At 38.3% G+C, this 23,470-nt stretch overlaps 1 protein-coding gene across 1 annotated transcript; it reads left to right on the forward strand.

Moving 5' to 3' along the window:
* Nucleotides 1-63: 63 nt before the first annotated feature.
* POP1 (POP1 homolog, ribonuclease P/MRP subunit) lies at nucleotides 64-21,954 on the forward strand. Its single transcript, XM_053965621.1, has 15 exons — nucleotides 64-245; nucleotides 2,738-2,914; nucleotides 3,749-3,924; nucleotides 6,282-6,530; nucleotides 7,077-7,164; nucleotides 7,472-7,647; nucleotides 8,256-8,506; nucleotides 8,625-8,718; nucleotides 9,484-9,595; nucleotides 10,562-10,681; nucleotides 15,697-15,812; nucleotides 17,093-17,284; nucleotides 18,179-18,333; nucleotides 19,046-19,387; nucleotides 20,196-21,954. Exons 1-15 carry the CDS (start codon nucleotides 125-127, stop codon nucleotides 20,851-20,853), a joined length of 3,027 nt encoding a protein of 1,008 aa, XP_053821596.1. The 5' UTR covers nucleotides 64-124; the 3' UTR covers nucleotides 20,854-21,954.
* Nucleotides 21,955-23,470: the final 1,516 nt, after the last annotated feature.

The following is a 23,470-nucleotide window of genomic DNA, read 5'->3' on the forward strand; positions in this document are numbered from 1 at the left end:
TCGGTGGAGGCCGCACCGTGAGTGAGCGCCGCGTCGGGGCTGGTGCTGGGGGCTGCGGCTGCACCGCCCGCCGACCTCTGCCCTCCTCTGCCCGCTACAGAGAGGCTCCGCAACCCCGCCGGAGATGTCTGGGGCGCGGGAGAAGAAGCGAGCCAAGAAGATGAGGAACCAGCCGGCCAGCGTCACGCTGCCCGCAGAGCCGGGGCCCTTCGCCGGCGGTGGGAGCAGAGCCTGCCCGACCCCAGGTACGGCTGTGGGAGCCCCCTGTCTGAAGTCATTCCAAACCCACCCGGACGCGTTCCTGTGTAACCTGCTACATGTGACCCTGCCTTGGGGGGGGGGGGGGGGGGGTTGGACTGGATGGTCTCCAGAGGCTCTTTCCAACCCAAACTATTCTGTACCCTGTGAATATGCCCTTCTCTCTATCATCCCTTCGATTACATAACGAATCCCTACAGTTCCTAGTCGTAAAACGAATTTAGATGTTACACCCAATCCAGTTTCTCCCCTGCTTTTCCGCCAGACCTGGGAGGTGCGGGGGGGCTGGTGCTATGGTCCATGCACTAGTTTTCCCTCAGATCTGCACGCCCGACCAGTTTGCCTCCTGGGCCTTGTGGCTCCTGTACCTGTGAAGGGTCGTGGCAGGAGGCAGCGGGGCGTGTCCCCAAAATAGCAGTGTCCTGGGTTATTGCTGGAGCATTTTGTACACAGGTAACCTTTGCAGCTGAAGACTAAAAGATCCTGTCGGCTTGTATGCTAGGTGCTCTTTTTGTCCTTGTGGTTTGACCTGCAATCCTTTATGATTCAATCGGACCTCAATTTCCCCCACCACCTTCACATTTAGATATTTGTTACCTACATTATTTCTGGGAAAAACCCCACACATAAAATGACTTGTTACTGTGAGGCCTTCAGAAGCTGACAAATTGCATCTTTGTGATTGAATGAAAAAAACCTGAAGTATCATTGTGTATTTAGGTGACTGAAGAGTTCCTAAGCAGACAGAATGACATAGCGAATTATGCTTAGCTATGTCTGAAGATTTTGGAATGTCATTACAGGAGTACTGCCAGATCAATACATTTTTCTAACTGTATTTGTAGCAGGGAATTTCCAAGATTACATGGTCATGTTTTTCTGTTCTGTTAAAAGACGTGGATTTTCACCCATGTAGCATTCTTCTGTAGTGCCAGTATCACAGTTTTACAAAGCTGTTTTGTTGAAATAGGACAGAAAAATTCTAAATAGGAGTTACAAAACTGTGGATCTATACAGTAGCTAAAATAATTTAAGGGTTTTTTAGTTATTAAGTCAGTGACTGTTTTACCAAACAGTCTTCTGTCTTCTGATTACAATTTTTACTTCCTCCATTAAGAGGGTGTGTTTGTGATACGAATTGATTTTGGGCTGTAGGCCTACACAGATTTGCTGAGACAGCTTCCATCCCTCTTTCCCAGCTATTTCCTTCTCGCTTTCACCTCAGTGTCTGGATGATGCTGCTGTCAAGTATGTGGAAAACCAGGTCAGGGAATTGTTCCACATAAAAGCTAATTTCTGTTTCTACACCAAATTATTTTTTCTGCAGTTTTACTGCAGTTCTGCATGATGTGTGGTTGCAGCAGGCTACAACAGTACTCCTGCTGAACATGAAACTTCAGTTTCTTGCTTATTTGAAATGGAAAAAGGAGGTTCTTTGTCTTTTTAAGTTCTCATAAATTGAGATGCTCCTGAATGTGAGTCTGCTCCTGGCTGGTCTTCATGCCAATGGTAGCATTTTTGGGACAAAGGGACAGGCTTGGTTAAGAAGCTGATCAACCTGAAAACTGGATTTTTTAATCTCTCTCTCCATTTCTGTGGACACACAAGTTGATTTTCACTAGAGAAGCTCCCTGAATGCTATTGCCCCTTGTTCTCTCGAGCACTTGTCTTGATGTAGTGGATGGAGTGATAGGAGTGGCTGTCTGGAGCTTTTTTAGTTGGAATGTCCAGCATGAACTGCCTGAGAACCATATCTCAAGTTGTACTAGAAATCCTAACTAAGGCTTAACTGAACATAAAGTAATCTAAACTAATATATAATATTTGTTAGGCTGAATATACACTGGTTTTTGAATAAGGACTTCAAGGCCCTCTGAAACTTTTGGTACTTGCTAGGTGCTTAGCACTCCTGAAAGGTATGTCTGTACCTTAGAAAGCTTTACTGTAGGCTTTAGTTATTTAATTTCAGTATGGGTTTAAGTGTTTGTACCAGACAAGCAACTTAATGCACCAACATACATGTATCATGCTTACCTTAATTATTGCTGTAAAAGAAATATATGTTGGACAAGAATACATTTGCTTATAGAAAAAAAAAAAATATAAAGGAGCAAGTGGAAAAAATAACTTTGCTGTTTTGTTACTAAAGCTCTGACAAGACAATATTAAAAATCACTATGATGTTGCATGGACTGATTTCGCTCTGACTCTTGGAGGCAAAGTCTAGATTCCGTGCCATTTTCAGAGCATGCAAAAGTTACTTAATCTACTACAAGTTTGCTTCAGGGCAGCGTAAAATTCTTATTTATTCCTGTAAGAAAGAACATAATTCTTCTGATTTCTGGTGGCTTTTTCAGTTACATGTATTAAATATAATCGGAGTCTGCAATGCAGTTTTATGAGGAAAGACTAATAGAGTTGTCGGTTACGCAGACTAATTTGTGTTTCTCTAACCTCTTTTCATCTCTAAACCTTCCAGGAGATGTTCGTTCTGAGCAGCAGCAGCAGAAATTTTCAAGTCAGTCATCTGGGCCTTCTTACAGGAAAGACCAATATTTTTCAAAGGGGCAAAATAGAGGAGAGAGAGGCAGAGGAAGAGGAGGATGGCAAGGAGGACACCAAAGTGTATCTGAGGAAATGCCAAAATACATAACAGGTTTGTATGTGTGAAAAGGTTGTAATTTATCTGTCCAGGGCAATTTGCTGGTAGTTAAGTTTGCCATCTTTGTTTTTGTGGAAGAGCAAAAATTAGAACTGATGCTAACACTTCTGTTTTTCCTGATTTTCTCCAGAACACAGAAGTAGTTGTGAACTGGAATGAATGACTAGCTGTTGTTCAATGGGTTCTTTCAGACTTCTGAGTGGAAAAGTTACACCTGCTTGTAGTGAGGGAATATGCATTTTGGTTGCTGTTTGCCAGCAAAATGAGTACTGACAGTCATCTGCTTTTAATGTAGCCAGTTAAACTGATTTTACTCGTGATGTAAGTTAAATATAGCTTTTTGTCTAACAGAATGTTTACTTAGGAGAGCAAATCAGCTTTGCAAAATGTGGCAGTGCTCTGATAGTAGATACAATTCCATAAACATGAAATGAGACCAAGCTCTGGATTTTTATTTGTTGTTTCAAAACAGTCTGTAATATGTTACTGCTTCCATTTTTTTTTCCATGCTAAAGATTTTTTCATCTCCATGAATACCACCTGAAAAGATTGCTATTCTAATTTAACAAAGAAGTATTTAGTGCAAAAAGGAATTGGTGGTTAAACAGCTTTGAGATTCATTCACGTATAAATATTTGCTTGACCATATCTGTAAACTTCAGGATATGTAAAGAACTGAAATTTCTTCAGTGACAGTGTACAGTATTTACTTTTATGTCAAGAAGATATCAGACTGCTGCAGTCGAGTAATTCTGTAATTTACATACAGTATCCTCCTATGTTTTTTTTGTTGTTTGTCATGCTCTGACGCAGTTCTTTTCATTCCAGTGTCTACCTTTGCTCAAGCTCGTGCTGCCGAGATCAGTGCCATGTTGAAAGCAGTTTCGCAGAAGTCTTCCAACTCTCTGGTTTTCCAGACCCTCCCTAGGCACATGCGAAGGCGAGCAATGAGTCACAATGTGAGACGCCTACCCAGGCGGCTCCAAGAGATGGCCAGGAAAGAGGTATAAGTGTGTTTTACAGCATTTCATGTAGTGGGCACAGCCAAAGCACAGTGCTCAGCTCTATAGTTATTAATGTTCAGACCTGAACTTCTGCCAGACTTCCCTGAGTACCCTAAATTTTGATTGACGTTTGGATTCAAAATGCAGGAACGCCTCAGGTTTAGGTGGTAGCTCAAATAGGTCTCACCAACCACCTGGCTTTGTGATTACTGGACATCTTGAAAAGTTCTTAGAGTACTGATAAAAGAGTCCACTGCAGTAGAGGTTGTTCAGGTGGTGCACTGGTCCCAGGTGGTCCAAGAGTCCTCAGTAAGACCTGTCTGCCTTGCATCCCACCACAGCTTTAGGATGTGACTGTGCCAGCCTCAAGCTAGCACAGCTGATGCAATGGTGTGAGTGTTATAGCTCAAATGTGGGAGGTACACTGGGGTTATTTGCAGGCTGCATGCAGCTCTAAGACTTACTAATTGACTAGTCCTAACAGCTCATGGAACTCTTTTTGTAGCAGTATCTCAGCATTTAGTCAGAATATGCCTATGGGGGTTACTTGCTCCTTACTCACTGTGACCTTCCTGTATGTTTAAAATGGAAAATTAAAAATTGGTTCAGCAGGATGTTATTGGGAAATGATCTTCCCAATGTTTGGCATTAATCACTTTATCATCTCTCAGAATTCTTAAAGTGATCAATTGAGTTTGCTTGGTAAATTTTCTGTGTATTAAGGTTGACTGATAAGTTTATTCATTGCATTCTTTTTTTCTTTTGCATTGTCTTTAAGTTGGGACCTTGCCCCCTCCACCCTGAGTTCCTGAAGATGGTTGTTCATGGTTCAGAAATCGCTTTGGATACTTCCCTGCCACATGCCAATTACATATTTTTTAGGGTGTTTTATTGGATCTTCACAACCTGAATCTCATTTTACTGTTTTGCTTCACATTCTTTTTGCTTTGTCAGACATGATAAGAGATGCAGTTTGGGCATGTTTTCTGGGAACTGAAGGAAGAAGGCATGGGCTGTTTTGCATAGTTAGTTTTGTGTTATTCTTGTTAAATCTGGATTTCTCTAATGTTTATGTTTGGTTCTTTTGTGTCCTGCTTTTTTAACTCCTTTCATATGACAGCCTGTCTAACTTCTGTGTACATGCTCACACTCCCTCTCCCATCTCTGTTTCCATTCCATTGGATTTTTGAGATTATTTAATTGGCCCTGGTGCAACTGTATTTCTTCTGCTACATTTTCTGTCTTCAGGTTTTTTGCTGTGGCTTATGTGTTTGCACAGGCTCACATTTTCTTGCAGCTTGTCATATCTCTGTTACTTGTTTTTGTAAAGGTTCTGCCTATTATTTTTCGGTGTTTCATCTACATCTTCAAAGTGATCTGTTTCAGTTCTGCTGCATTTTCTTCATTTGTCTTAAGACCCCTTGTCATGACCATATTCATCGAAACATTTACCTGGACCATCTCTTATCTCTTCAATAAGCTTAAAGATGTATATTTTTCACCTAGAATGCCACATTCCTTTTTCTGTAAATGCCTTTCTGAACCAGTCACCTGCCATTGATCCAGTGGCTTGTATTTCCTTCTCTGTGGTGAATGATGGGTCTGATGGGAAGATACATTTTTTTTTCCAGTTCTATTTTGATTTCATGGGTTGCTTCACTGTTTTTAGTGTTCTTGGCACTGATCTTCTGTCATTTTCATTCCTTTGCTATTCTTATAACCAGTGGTCTGTTATCAAGTGTTTCTTGGTGAGCTTATAAAGAATATTCTAAGAATCTTTTTGTATGTTTTATAATCCTATTTCTTTGTACTACTTTTCTTCACAAAAAGAAAATTCAACCATTGATTGAGTCACATCTTCCTCTCTAGTCATGCATCTACATGTAATAATTCAGACCTTGATTAATCTGGTTGTTTTCAGGATGTTACCACAGTCCTCTCTTGTCAGCTTCTATGAGTTGTAGAACTGATAGGGTCCTTTCTGTCAGTCTGATAGTCTGTACTGCTTCTGTATGAGCTCAAATCTCCAGGCATTTTCCAGGTCACATTGATTTGTTCATGTGACTATATTGATGTGTGGCAAAAACTTCATACAGGAAGTAGTAGCACTTACTGCTCACTGTTAAGTTTCTGAATGTGTGGGGATTTTGTTTTATACATGGGTTTCAATCAAACCTTAATGCACTTCTGTGGATGTGATTTGCATAGACAATTTCAAAGTTAGTTACCCTCAAGAATGATCCAACATGGTATTATTTAATGTTAGTGCTTCCTGTATTCTTGTATTTCAGCCATTTTCTTTTCAGATTTTTTTTTCTTTTGAGATTTACTTCAATATCCTCTCTTCTAAAAAACAGGCAGAGAAAGCTGTACATCAGAAAAAAGAACAGTCAAAGACTAAATGCCGCAAAGCTAGAAGACGCCACATAAATTTGGTAGCAGAGTTTAATCACAGGCAACGGAAGAATATTTGGCTGGAAACCCATATTTGGCATGCAAAGAGATTTCATATGGTAAAGAAATGGGGATACTGTTTAGGAAACAGCCCTACAGAGAAGAGCTACAGGGCTTGTTACCGAGCCATGACAAAGCAATGCCTTCTTCAGGTACCATATCTATGTGTTTTGTTGGGTATTTTGCCAAGGTGAAGTAATCAACTGCTTAGTTACAATGAATATTTCTGTCTCTGTGAAGTACTGTTGGGTCAGCTTTTAATAAGACTGCTAAGTATGAAATGAATAATTTTATAAGTGTAATTCTGGGTGGCAAGTTTCAGAGAGAATAAGATGAACCTTTAAAGGAGTCTTATGGTAACTATGACTGAAATACTGCATTTTCAGTTTTCTCAAGAGCTAAAAGGTTAACTGAATCCTTATGTCATCTACCTGAGCAGCTATTGAGGAAAGATAATTTATTCTATGTCCTTTTTGATCTGTTGTTTTGAGAGGCAGGTTGGCCGTCAAATGAGAAATGCCTCACCACTCTCCTACAGCTATTAATTTTAAGTTAAAAAGAAAGTCATTTCACTTCAGCAAATTTTAGAGAATGAAAAATTTCTACTTAAGTGTAAATTGTGAGGCCCTGTCTGATCCTTTCTTAACAGGCTCACTTTAAAGAGTTATCCTCACTTTGACACTATCATATTGTTTCAGGACTTATCATATTATTGTTGCCTGGAGTTGAAGGGTAAAGAGAATGAGCTTCTGAAGCAACTTGCTCGAATATGTAGCATTGACACAGGTAAACTTTAGATAGTTCAAAATAAAGATTCTGAATAGACTAAAGGATGACCCATCCTTTTCCTTTTTTAGTAATGTGTCAGTAGTAGTTACTCAATAGTAGTAACAGAGTTGATACTGAGTTGTGATTTTGAGTGAAAAATGTAATTAAGATGTCATAGTAGCACTAGACATTTTTATTTCAGTGGCTTATTAATAAGCTAATTATGGTACAACATTAGCCACTCAGCAGCCAGACTGAATTTCAATTTTACTTTGTTTATTAAACAACATATTATTTTGTTCTTCAATAAGTATCTTCTTTTTAGGATTGACATTTCAAGAGGCTTCTTGCCTGTCTGGAAGATTTGAGGGTTCCCTGAATCTTTACCGAGCAGATCGCTATCCTGAAGATATGCTTGGTCCTGTTACATTTATTTGGAAACCCAGGGATGGGTCTGAAAACAGACAGTTGTGGATCTGGGTGCATCCAGCTCTCAAGCAGGTGTTTTTTCCTATATAGTTGAACTCTTATTTCTTTATGTATTAGGTGATATTAATGTGAAAGAGGTCATCTGAAAAGTGTGGAAGAACTGGATATAATACATGGCTTCAGGAACTAAAAGTTGGAAGACTATTTCCACTCTAACAATATTCATGTTCTGCAACTTGTTTTATAAAGCTTGTACAGAAAATGCATGCTGCTGGGGTGTTCAGTGTTTGAGCCTCTGTAAAATTTTTTAGTGTCACTTCCTTCAGGATTTATGTGCAATATGATGTTGCTTGATTCACCCCCAGCAGGATAAGTTCAGTATCATCATGGATAATTATAATCTGATACTTAGCTATCAGCTTTAAAAAAAAGAAAATGAAAAAAATAAAATGTTGTGCACAGGCAGTTTTCCTTGTGTTAATTTTCAAGAGAACAAATTCTTAGCAACTTCCAATATTACATTCAGCTTTTCTTAGCAAGCCCTTGACTTCAGCAGAATTAAATTTTATTCCTTGAAATCCATATAGGAAAATTAAATAATAGAGTATAATTTTCAAAAGTATACTTAAGGTTTGCAGTGCACTGCATATCATCCTAATGCAAACTTCATTTTTCCTAAGGACATACTGAGGGAGTTAAAAGCAATTTTTCAGTGTTCAGAACCTGAAGAAATCTGTATTTCTGAGCCTGTTACAACATCATTTCAAGAGGAAAAACAAGTGGAAGTTGTTACGAGCCTTGGCAATAAAAGAAAGAAGGAAGATAAAGAAGGAGAAAAGGCTGTGCCAGTGAAAAAAATAATTGGTGACGGCACTAGAGATCCATTCCAGTCCTACTCTTGGATCTCACGGACTACTGGCATTGCAATCAGGTTTGTTCACAGTAGAGTCAGAAGCTGTGGCCCATATAACATATGCTGCATTTCTGGCTTAACAGTACTAGGGAAAATAATGTGTGTTGTACATTCAACTGAAACTTTCCTGTTTCAGTGACAGAAGCATGGAGATTCTCAGATACCGGCTGATCGGCCCATTATCACACTCTGTCCTTACAGAGACCCTGAAGGCAGCTTCTGTCCAAACAGTAAGGAAATTGACTTTGGATGTTACTGTAATTTTGGTAACGTTCTTAGAATGTGCAAGCTTGTTTTTTGCTAGAAAGACCCTTAAATTATCTAGCCTTACTTTTCATAAAGGCTAACCTATGTATTACCCTGGTGGCTTCTCTGTTTTGAGTCTCTAATGCTGATCTCAGGAAGAACTCCCACCTGGATTTTCAGTGGGAGTAGGAAGAAAATAAAAACAGTGGTGCTGTTGAACAGGCTGTGTAGTTTCTGCTGAGAGATCCAGAATAATTCATATTCTGTTTGTCAAACCATTCATCCTGTTTCTCAAACAATGAGCTAGAGCACCTAGAACTAGGGGGCAAGACATGTAAGGTACAGAAAACTTAGATGTTTTCAATCAAATATGGAGTTTCTCCAGGATTTAGGTGTTTCATCCACTTATTGGCATATACCATCACTGTGGTTTTATTGTTTTTTTTTTTTGTCTCTTGAAACCAACATGATGAGGCCATGAAATCTCTGTCTTTCTGTAAGAAATAATGTCAGAATTAGGAAGTATTGTGGATTGCTTTATTTATTTTTGGAACACAGGTTAAATTGTACAGTTTATTAGAGGTTATTGTAAAGTATAGGACTACACTTCACCAGGAAAAAATTACTTTGGTTTAAAACTTGAAGAGGAAGAAAGTGACTATAGTAGTTAAGGCAAACTGAGACTCAATTCATACTGATAGAAAATAATGAATAACCATTTCAGTTTAATTAGATACATTGTTTTCCAGGAGATGGCAGATTCAGAGACAGAACTGAATAACTGGTGGGTAGAAAACTGCAAGGACTCTGAAAAAGTATCTCTTCATCAATGTCAAAGTGCAATCTTTGAGCTATTGGAAGGTATTTGGGCTCATGGGTGCTATTGGTGGACGGGGGGGAAACTTAAATTCTAGTGGTAAAGACTGGCATGCTAATAAAGTTGACTTCATTTTGTACATGCTTATTTTTTGCATGATCAAGAGGGTGATGCCTTTGAGTATGTGCTTAGGTACTTGCTAGGGCATGGCAAAGAATTGAAAAATGTTACATTTGGGGGTATTTAAAGGAATATAAATCGTATGTGTAGTTCAAACTTTTAATAGAGAAACTGAATTTTGTTTGTTATCTTTGTGAACTTAGATTTGGGATTGCTGATGGGTTATACAGTCTGATGTATGCTCTCACTCTCTCACCGCACAGTTCAAATTAAGACAGTAAGTTGTACAATACATCCACAGATAAAACGGTAGCCTCCAATCCAAAGTGAAAGTATTATACTTAATTTATATATGTTCATTTCTAAATTAACAGTTGTGTATTTGGCTGAATTGTAAAGTTTCATAAAGTTAACGATATCTTCTCAATTTCTAGCACTGAAACAGGTAAGGCACTTTGGTAGATCTCAACACTGTATTCAAGCTGTCTATCCAATGTGAGGCAGTTAAGCAGAGATGAGGTAAAACTTTCACAAAATACTTCTAAATTTCATTTCTCATGAAGGCAGGTGTAAAACAAAGGTTGGTAGTTCTTTGAAATTTGTCAAATGCAAAGGATGAATTGAATCTGTGACAGTGACTTCATTTCTATGCTAAATGTAAATGTAATTGCAAACCAAGCCTTGCACTGCTCTTGTTGACTTTTTTGTTACTGAACATTTAACAAGCATTGGTGAGTTTTCAAAACATATTAAATAGAGTATTCTGAATTACTGCACTGGCTTACAGTGGTGTCACATTACTGCAGGCAAAAATACACAAAATACTAGTGCAGAAAAAGACCACAACTTAATTGGTTTCAATGTCAATGTTCATCTGTGTGTTTTTAAAGGGATGAGCTCACCATCAGATATGCCACCAGGTACAATACTTGGCCTCACTGTTGGAGATCCTCGAGTCAATTTGCCAAAAAAGAAGACAAAAGCCATGCCAGACTTTGAAAAATACCAAGGTAAAATCCCTTGTCTATATTATATGAAGATATTTAGTTTCTCTCTATGCTTTTGTTTTCATTTACTGTCATCTTCTATGGATTGTCTCGCTGTTTTTCTCTAGGTTTTCATTCAAAATATTTCCCATTTCCAGAGCCTCTGGCAGAACAGAAACAGCTTGAAAGTTGCATAGGTTCTAGAACAGCAGTTGTGAGGGAGGGACATGCACCAAAGCTGGTCTTGTGCTCAGTGGAAGCCTCTGTCTGACCATACAGATGATCCAGGTTCGAATCCTGGCAAGGCCAACCAGGTGCTAAAAGCTCCATAGTAAGTTTCTGTTTGGTGTTTAGTCTTCCTGTTTCTCCCTCCAAGAAGATATCTGCTATTTCTGGTTTATAGGCCTACAATGTTGAAAGTTGCAATTCCACTGCAAAAAAGTTACTACCTTTGCAGGATTAGTATTTCAGATGGCCAAGATGCTGGTTATGATAGAAAATGAAAGGTGCAAGCATAACTTCTGAAATTTTCGTTTCAATGCTGACTTGCACAATGTTTCAGTGCAAAATTCAAATTCATATGGATGTGAATGTCCTCTAGAAATGTGCAAAAGTATGCACAGGATATAGTGGAGTTTGTGTACAGTGAAGGCATTCCCAATTAGGTTGACTGGACACAGGCTGCCTCACCTAATAGGAGAAACATGATAGCCAGCTAGCAAGCAGTAGCAAATAGGAAAAGTTGAAAGTTCCAGAGACTTCAAAATACTGAATTTCCTTGGTGGTCTGTTTACATGACACTAGAATAATCTAGTCTTACATATGACTTAAGACAGGTTCCTACTTCAGTTACTTTCAGCTCTTTGCAAAATTCTGCTATTTTCAATTGCATCCTCCTGTTCTCCCCTCTGTATCTAGAACAGCCTTTCTGTTAATTAGTTCTGCTCAGCTAGCTTTCTCATTAGTGTTCCTGTTGGAAATGCTGCAGCATACACGACCTCTACTTTGGTTCCTTCCTGCTGAGAAGTAAGGTGAGATATGTAGCACTTGCTTACAGATACTGGTTTGAGCCGCTAGAAGAGTTAGCAGCTACAGAAAGTAATTTGATGTCTTTCATTCTGTTTGTCATGTCTGTGAGGATGTGTTCAAGAAGGCAAGATCAACAGAAGGCATTTAGGTATTTTAAATGTCTCATAGTAGTGTCTCTCCCACTGCTGGATCTGATTTTCCCTCAGGAAGGATGGCCATGGTAAAGAGGTAATGGTGTAAGATAGGGAGTCAAGAGCACCTCTATGTCTTTTCCTTTGACTGGATAGAAATGTCCATCTTCAACTCTTTCTACCTGGGGTTATCCTTCACTTGCAAAATATCTTCCATACCACAGATACTCAGAAAACCTGGTGTTGCTTTTTTGTATCTTTCTGAGTCTTTTTTTTTTCATAATGAACTTAAAACTGCTTCTGTCCTTTCTGACTTTTATTTAGCAGGAGGAGGTACTTGTTCAGCTAGCAAGGAAAGGTAAATAGCGTAATTACTTCTAATTTAGGTTCTGCTAAATAAGTTACTGTTACATGCAGCTGAAAAAATTGAGTAGGCAGAAGGCTGAAAGAAGATAGACAATACCACTATCTTTCAGTAGAACTTGCCCCAAAAAAAAAGAATTGTCTAAGATCTGTTATTCCATTGCAGTGCTATTAATTTCCTCCTTCTGGAAAAAAAAAAAGTCATTTTATAAGCCTTTGAATTACATAAACTTTCTGAGTCTTGATTGTGTTGTGAACTTACTCAGATACAGTAATATCGTGAGCTGACCTCTATTAAAAATGTTAATAGTAATTTATTTGTCTTAATCACATCTTGTTTATTGAGCAGTAAAAGGGAACTATTGGTGTATTCCACACTTTTCCCTCCTTTTTTGCTTCTTGGACATTCAAGTACTATTAAGATTAATATTAGTAAGATTGAAATAGCATTGTATACAGTAGCATACAGGTTCCATATGTATTTTAGCCTCTCTTGTTTTTCAGTATTGTATGAAAGCCAACTGATTTTCTTAGATAAACTTTGCTAATTTAAAGATGCATTGTTTGTCAAATGAGTGACTAGTTTAGGTAAGTTAAGGCCATCACCTTTGCTTAGGGATTGTCATACATGCAGTCTGTGGAATGACACACATCTGTTCATACTGTTTTTTTTTCCAAACTGCTGTTCTGAGATATGCCTCTGTAGTTTTTCCCTGTAAGTAACACACTAACAAATCAAATGTAATTTCAGTCTTTCCAAGTTACTTTATCTCTTCAGTGCATATGCATGTGTGCAAGCTGTGTGTCATGAGCCCGGGCTGATCGGATTTAACCAAATCACTGTCTTTATTTCTTCAGGCTGGAGTCAAGACTCCCAGTAAGCAGTCAGTTCCCACATGACTGCACATTAGTACTGTAATTTTCTCCAGTTTAAAGTACACTTCTGACATTTTTATATGTTGTTACTGTCTTGTATGGAAAAAACAAATCCCACTGCCTTAAAAAACGCTCAACATGGAGTATGGTGAAACATCTACATAATCAGTGAGTGAGATGCATAGAAGGAGAATACACCATGAAAGATATGTGAACTAACGTTCCTTCTGTAGATACAGAGCCTGGGTCCATGCCTCTAAATGCACCTCTTGCAGAGGTGTAGGTGTATGTCCCCAGCTGTCCTGATACCCACCCTCCTGCAGACAAAGGGCTGTCCGACTGCTCCCAGGCAGTTTCTATTTTTTATGCTTTATTTTGCGAAAGGGAGGAAGGAAAATTTTCAAGTAGAACTCTTAGGCCAGATAAGACAGTTAATCAGCTATGCAAATCAGATCAATAGCTCAAAATGGAACAAAGCCTTCTTCTATCTGCCTGTATTGTCTAAACACCAACCATTGACACCAGCAGAAGTAGCTTGTTGATGAGCTTCATGTGCTTAGTAGTGAAACTTCCTATTTCCTCTACTAGCCCTAACATCTTACTTTCACTATTACCAGCAACTTAATCATCAGTAAGGTTATTTGGTTATTTCCCCAGAAATCTTAAAATATAACTGAAGAAAACAGGAGAGAGGTAAGAAGAACTGGTGTGAGGATTTGGGATTATGATTTTAATTATAGTATGCTTAGTAGAAAGAATAAATTCTCCAGGTTCAGCAAGGATCAAAGAGAAGGAATGTACCAAGTTAGAGAAGGATATTTTAGTGTTAAGGAGGATATTGGATACGAGATGGTGATGAAAAGAGACTGACTTAAAAGGTCTTTCTATAGTGGGGAAACAAATATTCATGCCATTATAGAATATAGGAATTGCAAAGAACTCTGAGAATATGACAAGGATAGGCTGCCTGAACTGTAGTGATAGAAAGAAATGTTAAAAAAGCAGAGAAATTTGCAGTGAATAATTTGCAGTTAAAGGAACTAGAACATGTTGAAATAATTTAACATAAAGAGATTCTGGTGTTTGCAATTGCTTTCTGTACAGAAGGTGGAAAAAGTACTTCCCTTACCTTATGCTTGTAATTATGTGCCCTTCCCCCTTGGTTATCTGTAAGAGTCAGGAAGGCATTCCCTACCACCACCACACAGTTTTGTTGCTCTTTTTCTCCTTCTTTTGAGGCATTAATACTTGCTTTCTCTCCAGACAGAATGTGCTTTGCCTGTAGGAGTCTTGAGTTCTCTTAGGTTCCCACTCAGTTTACTGTTCTTAATTTTTTGGTCAGAGAAGGAATTCTTCTGCTTAATTGGCAAGAATTCCCTTTTTAGTTTTATTGTTCTTAATTTGAAGTAATGCCACTGTAATCTGATAATTTCTTTTGCATTTCTTCTCCTCACATAGATCTAATTCGTTAGCAAGAATGCATGGCAAGTATCAGTAACATGACCAAATTGTCACAAGTGCTGCAGTAGGTAATATTTCTTGCAAAGGATTTGCAAATTTTAGTAATGGGTACATCTTAAAGACTATGGATTTTAAATAATTATTGCAGTTATGTTTGGCAGTACCTATTGCTAGGTACCATTAGTACCACTGAATAATCCATATCTTCTGGTTTTGAGTCTTTGTCTACATTACCTGGAAATTTTAGCAGAACCGTTTTTTAAAGGACTTAAATAATTTTTAAAAACAAAACAAACCCTGACACATTATGTTCCCTTAATATGTAACACCTTGTGGATGATGAAATGAGGAGCAATCCCTCTAAGTTTTTAATCACAGAACTATTAATAGGTTCATTGTATTGTTTCTTGATAAGAATTACTTTACTTAAATGGCTCAGCATTCACAGCGTACTGTACTGTACATTGGAGGCTGTTAATTCTTAGATCACTAAAGGTAGGTACACATTTTCTTTGCTTTCCTTAGATTGTAAAACTGGAGAAGAGATAGGTTTAATACTTCAGCAATCCATTTTGAAGCAGCAATTGTTGTTTTTCTTCAGTAATGTACACAACTGCTGATTTGTGCAGGCATAAGCAAGAATAGTCCCTTCCTTGAAGCACACAGCCTGAAAAGATCCAGAGCAGGAAACTAGTACTAAATAAGTGTCGCATGCTAGGCATAGCCATACAAATGTTTCCTGTATGTATATTTCTTAAAGGTAGCTCTTGCTTCTCTTACAAGTTTACTTAGGCAGACTTATTTCAGGCTTTATAATGTTGCTCTTTCTGATTTTCATCAAATCTGTTGAGCTTCACAGTCTGCCAGATTCCAGACTATTAAAGGTGGTATTTAAAGATCTAGTTTGCATTGCCAACAGTCATGTCTTTTGTTAAGAAGAAACGCTGGTGAGAAAATACGAGGTTAGTCTTTATAACACTAACAGATGATTTCATATTTTGTATTTGGAAAAACATGGATAGTAAGATATGCCAGAAGCAGTGATGCTTGTCGAGCTTTTAATAGGCTCTTCTTGGTTGTCTGCTCATTATACTTATGATATGGAAGTGGCTTTGGCAATTTGATACTTAAACCACAGAAATGGTTTGAATTTTTTTTGAAGGTTCTTTTCTTTTGTAGATAATGATAAAGTTAGGCAGCTGTACCTGAAGGGTGTACCTGCAGACTGTGCTCACAGCTTTATCTGGGACCACGACATCTGTAAGAACGTCACTGAAAATAAAATATCAGAGCAGGTAACTAAGTAGGTGGATTTCCATTGAGGAAATGGTTCATAGAGTCCGTAGAAAGAGACTCTTGAAATTTGTATAAAACTAAGATTAATCAATAGCTTCCTTAATGTCATAGTATCCAGCTGCTGACATGAAGTTGACTTTGCATAATGTTCTTGCACAGCCATTGACCATGGGTTCAGTTAAAAGGAAGCTTTATTGGATTGCCTGCAGGACTGCAATTGTAGGTTTATATAACAGAAAGGTTTGGAATTGGATTTTCATACATCACTTTGACTCGTGCAGCAGAAAAGTGACACAGGAAGGCTCTGGCCTTTAGCTGTGGTCGGGATGATTCTTCTGATGAAAGAACTGTGGAAGCTAAAAGGAAAGAAATCCTGTGTTTCTGAACTGCAGCACACTGTGCTGTGGGTGTGCTGGGCAATAACTTGTGATTTGTAGAGAACTTCAAGTTTGCTGTTGTGGGTTTGAAATCTCCTATCTTGATATTTTCATTGACAGTGGAGGGCAGCCCATAAAGTGTATGGATAAAAAGGTGATTTAGTCCCAAGAGGTGATAAACTTTTGGCACCATTGTAATCAGAAAGAGAAAATATTTGTATGGCAAAAAACATCTTTCTAAATACTCTTTCTGAAATATAATTTTGTGCCCTTTCAAACTGTCTGGCATAGTGTAAAAAAGCAGAGTACTTAAAAATATTACACTAGCACATGACAGTTACCAGCACAATCTTTTTGTATAAGACAGTGTTCTTTATACTGTCATGAAATTTAATGTTTAGCTGATAAAACACGGGGAGTCTGATGGTCTATTTCTTCATAAATGTATTCTTAATGTGGAACAATGGAATATAACAACTGGTGATTGCCAAAACCTTGGTGCCAGCATGCTTTATGTGAAACTGTTTGATGACCAAATCTTCCCATCAGTTCAGATTTGCTCCATGGCAAGCACTGAAAAGCACCTGTTCAATCTAGTCTTGTGCACAAGTCTATAAATACAAAGTTGCAAAACTTGATTTTCCTCCTTCATCTATATTGTACCTTGTACCTGCTCTTTATGAAGGACTGTGGAAGTAAGAAGGAGAGAAACAGGGTGCTTAATACTTCTTTTTTCTAAAATAATTTTTCATGCCTTGATGAAATTCTGTTCAAATATATAGTGTATTACTACTATATTTTTCCTAGCTGTAAACTCACCTTTTCTCTGTATCTTGGAAGGGTATCTGGAAGAGGGAAGAAGAATGGTTATTAACTTATGGGAAATGTCTCCTCCTTCTCAGGATTTAAACCATATGAGAGCTCAGTTACTGGTACCTGGATCACACCTTGATTTGGGTCCTTGTGAGTCTAAGATTCCCATACTGTTGGTGCAGCAGCCAGGGAAAATGGCTGGAGAAGATCGACCAGGATGGGGGAGTGGCTGGGATATCTGTCTCCCAAAGGGCTGGGGCATGGCTTTCTGGATTCCTTTTGTAAGTGACTTTGATGGCAAATTGCAAGTCAATTTGATAATTTATATAATTTAGTTTAAATTAATTGATTTTAGAGAGTGTACTTCACAAAATTTATTTTAGAGAGTGTACTTCACATAACTAATTCCCAATTACAGGATCAAAATTTCACTTTAAAAAATGGCATATGAACTGGTTCATGACAGAAGGTTGGTCTTGAAACTTAAACAATAGTTTTCCATGTCTTCTGTTGCAAGACAGCTATGCCCACATGGCAGTCTAGCAGCAGCAAATCAGTGGGGAGTCAGGAGAGAAAGCTGAAGCGATACCTCTGTGTTTCTACAAGCATATGCCTCTAAAGAGAAAACATTTGGTGCCTGCTGCTAATCAATTTCCAGCTTGGATATCTACACCTCTGTCACCAAGGTTGCTTCTGATTTGGGAGAGAGCTTAAGACAAAGTTTGAGTTAAGCTTGAATACTCCTTTGGTGCTGTTTGAAGCATCCTGCTTTGAGTGTTTAGGTGGCAGTTTTAATGCCTTTCTGCAGTTAAAATTATGCTTTTGAATGTGCAGGGGATTCAGTTGCAGTGATACCTATTGTATGGTTAAAATACATCAGGCAGTGGCTGTCAAAGTAATAAACATTCCTGGCAATGCACAAGATCAGAATCTGTTAAATTTTCTTCAGTTTTGTTGATAGCTTTGGGGAATGAAATTTAAAGCATGACTAGCTATTTTGTTGAAATTAGCATCTAGAACTGTAGAAACCATGCTTAAGTTCGTTTTTTAAAGCTTAAGTGTTAGACTTTTCAGTTTTCTAAGGAAGTACCCTCTGGGCATTAATGTTTTGTTTCAGCTAGGAACCCAAAATCAGTTCAAACATTGCTTTTTTGGGTGTTTGATTTTTATAACAGATATATCGAGGTGTACGAGTGGGTGGCTTGCAAGAGGCATTAAAGCATTCTGAATATCAAAGAACACCTCACACTCCAAATGATTTCCCAGACTGCCGGGCAGGAATGCAGTTTGCCAAAGAACTGGAAACCAGTCTTCTTGAAAAATTCAAACGGTAACATTAATTAAAAATTGATGTTAAGAATGACAAAAATGAATACTGCTTAAAATATTCCCTTAATTATCTGTTGTTGTGTTCATTTAGACTTGGACTTTTGGAGATCTTTCACCAGTGTTTTAGAAATCGTAGATATATTTAACTCTGCTAAACAGAGCACATAAGTTAAACCCTTCTATTCCCAGAGACATGCTCAGTTATAGAGCTGTAACAAGGCTGCATAGCAGTAAAATAAACAAAACTATTTTGAGATGCCTAAGCAGCAAATGGGGGAGGAGGTAAGAGAATGCAAAGGATTATATCCAATTATGTACTAAGTGTTAAATTAAGAGGTACATTTTGGTATATAATTTCAAATATGAGGCATTCTGAAGATTGCATTAATTTTTACTGCAACAAAGAGAACTCTTAACCATGAGTTTGGAGTAGCTGGATATGTCCTCTGCACCAGCTGGTGTTGGTTCCCCTTCCAGATAGGAGGGGAAAGTAGGAGAAGTTCAGAGGAAAAGGTGGTGATGTCAGTCACAGTAGGTAGATGTTTCCAACATGGCTGAAAGGATATAGCTGACAGAAATACAGCAGCATTTTCTAGATTGTACTTTTAAAATTCTTGTTCAATGTGGTTAGGACGTTAACTGCGCATTCCCTTTCTGTTTTAAATACTTGATTTTGAAAATACTCTTACTTACTTACTTGTTTTATCATTTAGACGTCCACCTGCAAAAAGGGCAAATTATGTCAAGCTGGGTACTCTGTCTCCTTTCATCTGTCCTTGGGGGCAGCTGACCAAGAACTGGGAAGAAAGAGTGAAAGCTTCAGGAGGATTTTTATGTCCTTCTTCCCCACACCCTGACTACTGCACAACTGAAGGGCCGACCCTTTGTGACCCCAAAGCAGAAGTGGTCAGAGAAGCTTCCCCTGAGAGTGGTGAGGCAGAGGAGACCATGGAAATAACAAGTTCTGAAGATGCCCTAAAGACAGAGGATGTTACAAGCACCCAAGATTTTGGTGAGAGAGATGAAACTAAGACAAGTGACTTTATCGTTCTCAGGTATGACAAAATGATACATACATTTTATTTCTCTATTGGTATTTATTGAATTAAGGAGAGGAAGAGCTCAGCCTTGATTAATAAGATGAGAGAATTATTTCATTCGAATACAGTGAGATTAAATAGCTTTATCATGAATCAGAATCTGCTGTTGAATGGAAATCCTTCTGCTTTTCTCCAGCAAACTTGATGACTACATAAAGAAAACTCCATAAATTTTCTTAAATGTAACACTCTGGAGTTTACTGTGTTCTTAGAGTTGGTGTATTCTGTCTGCTTCCAGGTTGATGGAGCTTTTAGAGGCTCATAATTGTGACTTTAGGACTATTGCTGTGAAAATCATCTTGCATTCTCTTCCCAAGAATCACCACAGGTGGTTTTTGCACTCCTTAACAAGGTCTCCAGAAAATAGAGAATCCCCTGCATTCCAATGCAACACATGAGGGCAGCAACAGTATTGGAAAGTGCCTGAACACAGGTGTTTCATTTTTGTGTGGTTACCAGGGGAAGAAAACACTGAAAGTTCTGGACTGCATTAATGTCACTGGAGATTTTAGAGTGTTTGTGGTTTTAACAAGCTTTGGAAGTTTAAGCAAGTAATGTCTCCTTCCTTCTGAAGAAGACTCATGAGTTCTACTCACCAATGTTCTTTTTAGGCTAAGAGTGATAAAATTATCAGCTTGGAAGGTTATAGAAAGCCCCAGGGCTTTTTTTAAGTGTGCTCTTGCAAATATGTGGGGTGCTGGATTTCTGTTAAATTGCTTGTTAATAACTATCTGTGATGTTTATTTTTGAAAATTTTTAATAGGAGTGAGAAACTACTAATGCAGCTATCAGCCTGGTGTTACCCCACTGCTGGGAAAGATCGGCGAATCCGCCTCATTTCTCGGCTGGGACAGAAGGAAATGACTGAAGATGTTTTTTTGCCAATTTTGATGAGCTACCCAAGGGCTCTCGTCTGGGTCAATTTGTCACTGTTGAGAAAGGGGAACCCTGAATTGCATGCCATGATCTGCATCCCAACAGAAGATGACTTGCTGCATCTAAGCAAAGACAAACTCTTCTGTGGTCCACAAGAACCCAAGCATCGTGACATATTCAAGGACAAGGTACAGAAGCAAAAAGAGGAGAAGAAGAAGAAAAAGGATAACATGAAGTCTCTAGAGAGTGACCCTGCAGGTATTCCAGATGAGAAAGCAACTGAGGACCATGAAGACCTCATTCTCGGTCTTTGGTCAGATCCTCTTCCAGATGTTACTTCCCACTGCTCCAGGACTATCTTGGGGTATGTCACTCGAGGGGATTTTTCATTGGCTGTAGGCTGTGGAGAAGCACTGGGTTTTGTTAGCTTGACTGGGTTAATTTGTATGTTACACAACCAGCCAGCAGATAAGAAAGGGCTTGTTTTGTTAAGGACTCCAGCATCTTTACAGTACAGGTTTGCAAGACTTAATATTGAGGTTTAAGCATCATTGCAGTGCAATGCAAAAATACCAAAGAATTCTGTTTTATATTCTGTGGCCTTTCAGATTTGTCTCAAATTTGATGCTATTCTGAGCTCAAACAGCTCTAAGATTATGAAATGATTAAAAAGCTTTTCAACATTATTCAAGAAAAATAACTAATGCCTAAAGAGACTAGAGTTACTTTTGATGTCTGCATTGCTAAAGATTTCTAGCAGATCATTATGATGATCTTCTTTGTCTCTAAAGAAGCATATTCTTCATTTTTTCTCCTCAAAGCAGTGGATGCTACAACAATATACAGGAAATCATCATGTTAATTTTAGAAGTCTTTGCTCAGATGGACTGTAAATTTACTGTGCACTTTCACATGTAACTGCATGCAGTCTGATCCCGTGTATACAGCAAGTGGCTTTCCTGATTCCTTGTATCTGAATAGATGTGGCTGCAGTGCAACAGAGCTATGTAGAGAAAGCTGAATGCTTAAATAAATACAAATAAAATATAGACCAGTTATGTCATTTTGAATTATAGCAACTGGAGCTTTTAAACTGGAAAGCATATCAGTCTGTCTCCCTAGTCTGAAAGGTAATTAGCCTTTCAGATGCAAATTGCTACTGAATGCCACAGTGGGACAGCACACATTTTCTGTTAATAATAGGGGATATTTTTGTTCATCAAAACATGAATTTATTTTTGTATTGAATGTGCTAGAATTGAAGGTTTCTTCATGTTACAGTATGGTTCATGAATATTGTTCAAACAATCATAAAACTTGTAAAATATGCTGGGGGGTAAAGGGAGAAAGGTGTTTGATTTGCCTGGGGCAGTGTGGGTAGGTTGTTTGTGTTTGGTATTTTGTTGTTTGTTTGTTTTTTTAATGATAGTCTTAAACATCTAGCTATTCCTGAGTTAAGGAACTTGAACAGGAATTTACAGTAATATGCTGTAGTTTAGTAGCAGCATGGTACAAATATCTGTCAGTTGGTAAAATTATCCTGAAATTATCATGTACAAATAAAAATGTAATGTATTCTTGAGTTAATAGTCTATTGACTAAGTTTAATTCTTAGATAAATTAAACATGGATCAGTTCATAACTTTCTCAATGTCAGTGTTCAACCTAATTTTCTCTTTCACAGTTTTGTTTGAAAGTCTTAGGCAAATTTATTAATGTTGGTTGGAGTTATTTGAGGTAAGAGTTAGTGTGCCTTACCCCCAAAATTATTAAAATATAGGACCATTTAAATATGGCACACACATGGGGAAGGAGGAAGAAAATCTGATTGCAAGGGAAGTATTGGAAGTGGGGCTGGATTTTGTTTTTAAAGTCTTCAGAAGATGGATTGTAGAATGTGCACCAGTAATGGGAGTTGTGGTGGCATGTGGGAAAGAAAGATGCAATTTCCAGCAGAGCTTGGATTGCAGCTCCCTGAGAAATCATGCAGAATGGCTCCTTACTGCTCAGCTTTGATGCACCTGATAAAGCAATCATGGTCCCAGAAAGGTCCTGGGAAGCATCTGCAGGAAAGCCAGCAGATGGCCCCAGAGGAAAGAGCTTGGTGCTGGCAGGGCTGGGATTCACACGCTCCTGGCGTGTGACTGTGAGTGCTGCAGCCTGTAGGTATGTGTGAATAAGGAGCCCCTTAAACTTTACAGCCTGGCTGCTCTGATCAAGTTCTCTCATGGTAATAATTCTGGATTTAATGAACCTTTTGAATTGTAAGCCTGATAGAAATATTTCTGGGATCACAGTTTCCAGAGCTGTGCTTCACAGGAAGAAAGGAGGGGAGGTGATGTTTATATGATTTTTTCCCTTTTTACCTCCCTCATCTTCTTAATAGATACATATTTTCTTGCCTCAAAAGACCTGGCTTGTATGCGAGAAAGAAAGAGAAGCCCCTACCCAAGATACTATTCTTTCTTTTCTACTTGTAGATCTTTTGTTCACTGAGTCTTTCCCAGGTTTTTATTTTTTAAAAAAACATCTGGAGTCTTTCCCTTTTTTTTCTTCCTATTGGTAATTTCTGCCAGGTTTTCATTTTGACACTTCCTGTTACTTTTCTTTGATTTCATTCTCTATTTTTGATTTATGATCCTTGTCTCTGGTGAGCCAGTGAACAGAAACTGGAACCCAAGTGCATCCTGTTCTCTATATCTTGTAATATTGTTACACAGTTGTTTTCCTGTAAGTCAATGATTTATGCCTTAAGACTTCACTCCTTGTAAAATACACTGCACACCAGATAAGTTAAAAATGCTCAAAACTCTCAGCCAAAATTTGTCAGAAAAGTACTGTGACTTTAGCTGCAAGGAAATTTTTATCTGTGGTTGCAATTTCCAGATTCCGTGTGTCTCAAGGGTGATTTAGTCATAAAAACCATGTCAACACTGGATAATCAAACTGTGGGTAATTAAACCTGTGTTATCTGTGCATCAGCTGTATAGTATGTCTGTGCTCATCATGTTGAATCAGGTGTAGTTTACAGCACACATCTGCTCTTAATGCAGTTGCTACATGTTGGTTAACTACCCCAGAGCATCTGGATCAGCTCCTGTGGGCTGTAATGCACGAGCATTTTTGGGAACCTAGGAAGCTCTGGCCTGGTGAAAGCAGCTC

Source organism: Vidua chalybeata, chromosome 1 (genome assembly GCF_026979565.1).
Source record: "Vidua chalybeata isolate OUT-0048 chromosome 1, bVidCha1 merged haplotype, whole genome shotgun sequence".
Classification (NCBI taxonomy): Eukaryota; Metazoa; Chordata; class Aves; order Passeriformes; family Viduidae; genus Vidua; species Vidua chalybeata.

Bases quoted from the DNA above. Each gene is read 5' to 3' on its own strand.
- POP1 (XM_053965621.1), top strand. From the start codon at position 125: ATGTCTGGGGCGCGGGAGAAGAAGCGAGCCAAGAAGATGAGGAACCAG. The intron at 7,165-7,471 runs GTAAACTTTAGA...TCTTCTTTTTAG, and splicing joins AATATGTAGCATTGACACAG to GATTGACATTTCAAGAGGCT. The intron at 15,813-17,092 runs GTAACTAAGTAG...CCTCCTTCTCAG, and splicing joins AAAATAAAATATCAGAGCAG to GATTTAAACCATATGAGAGC.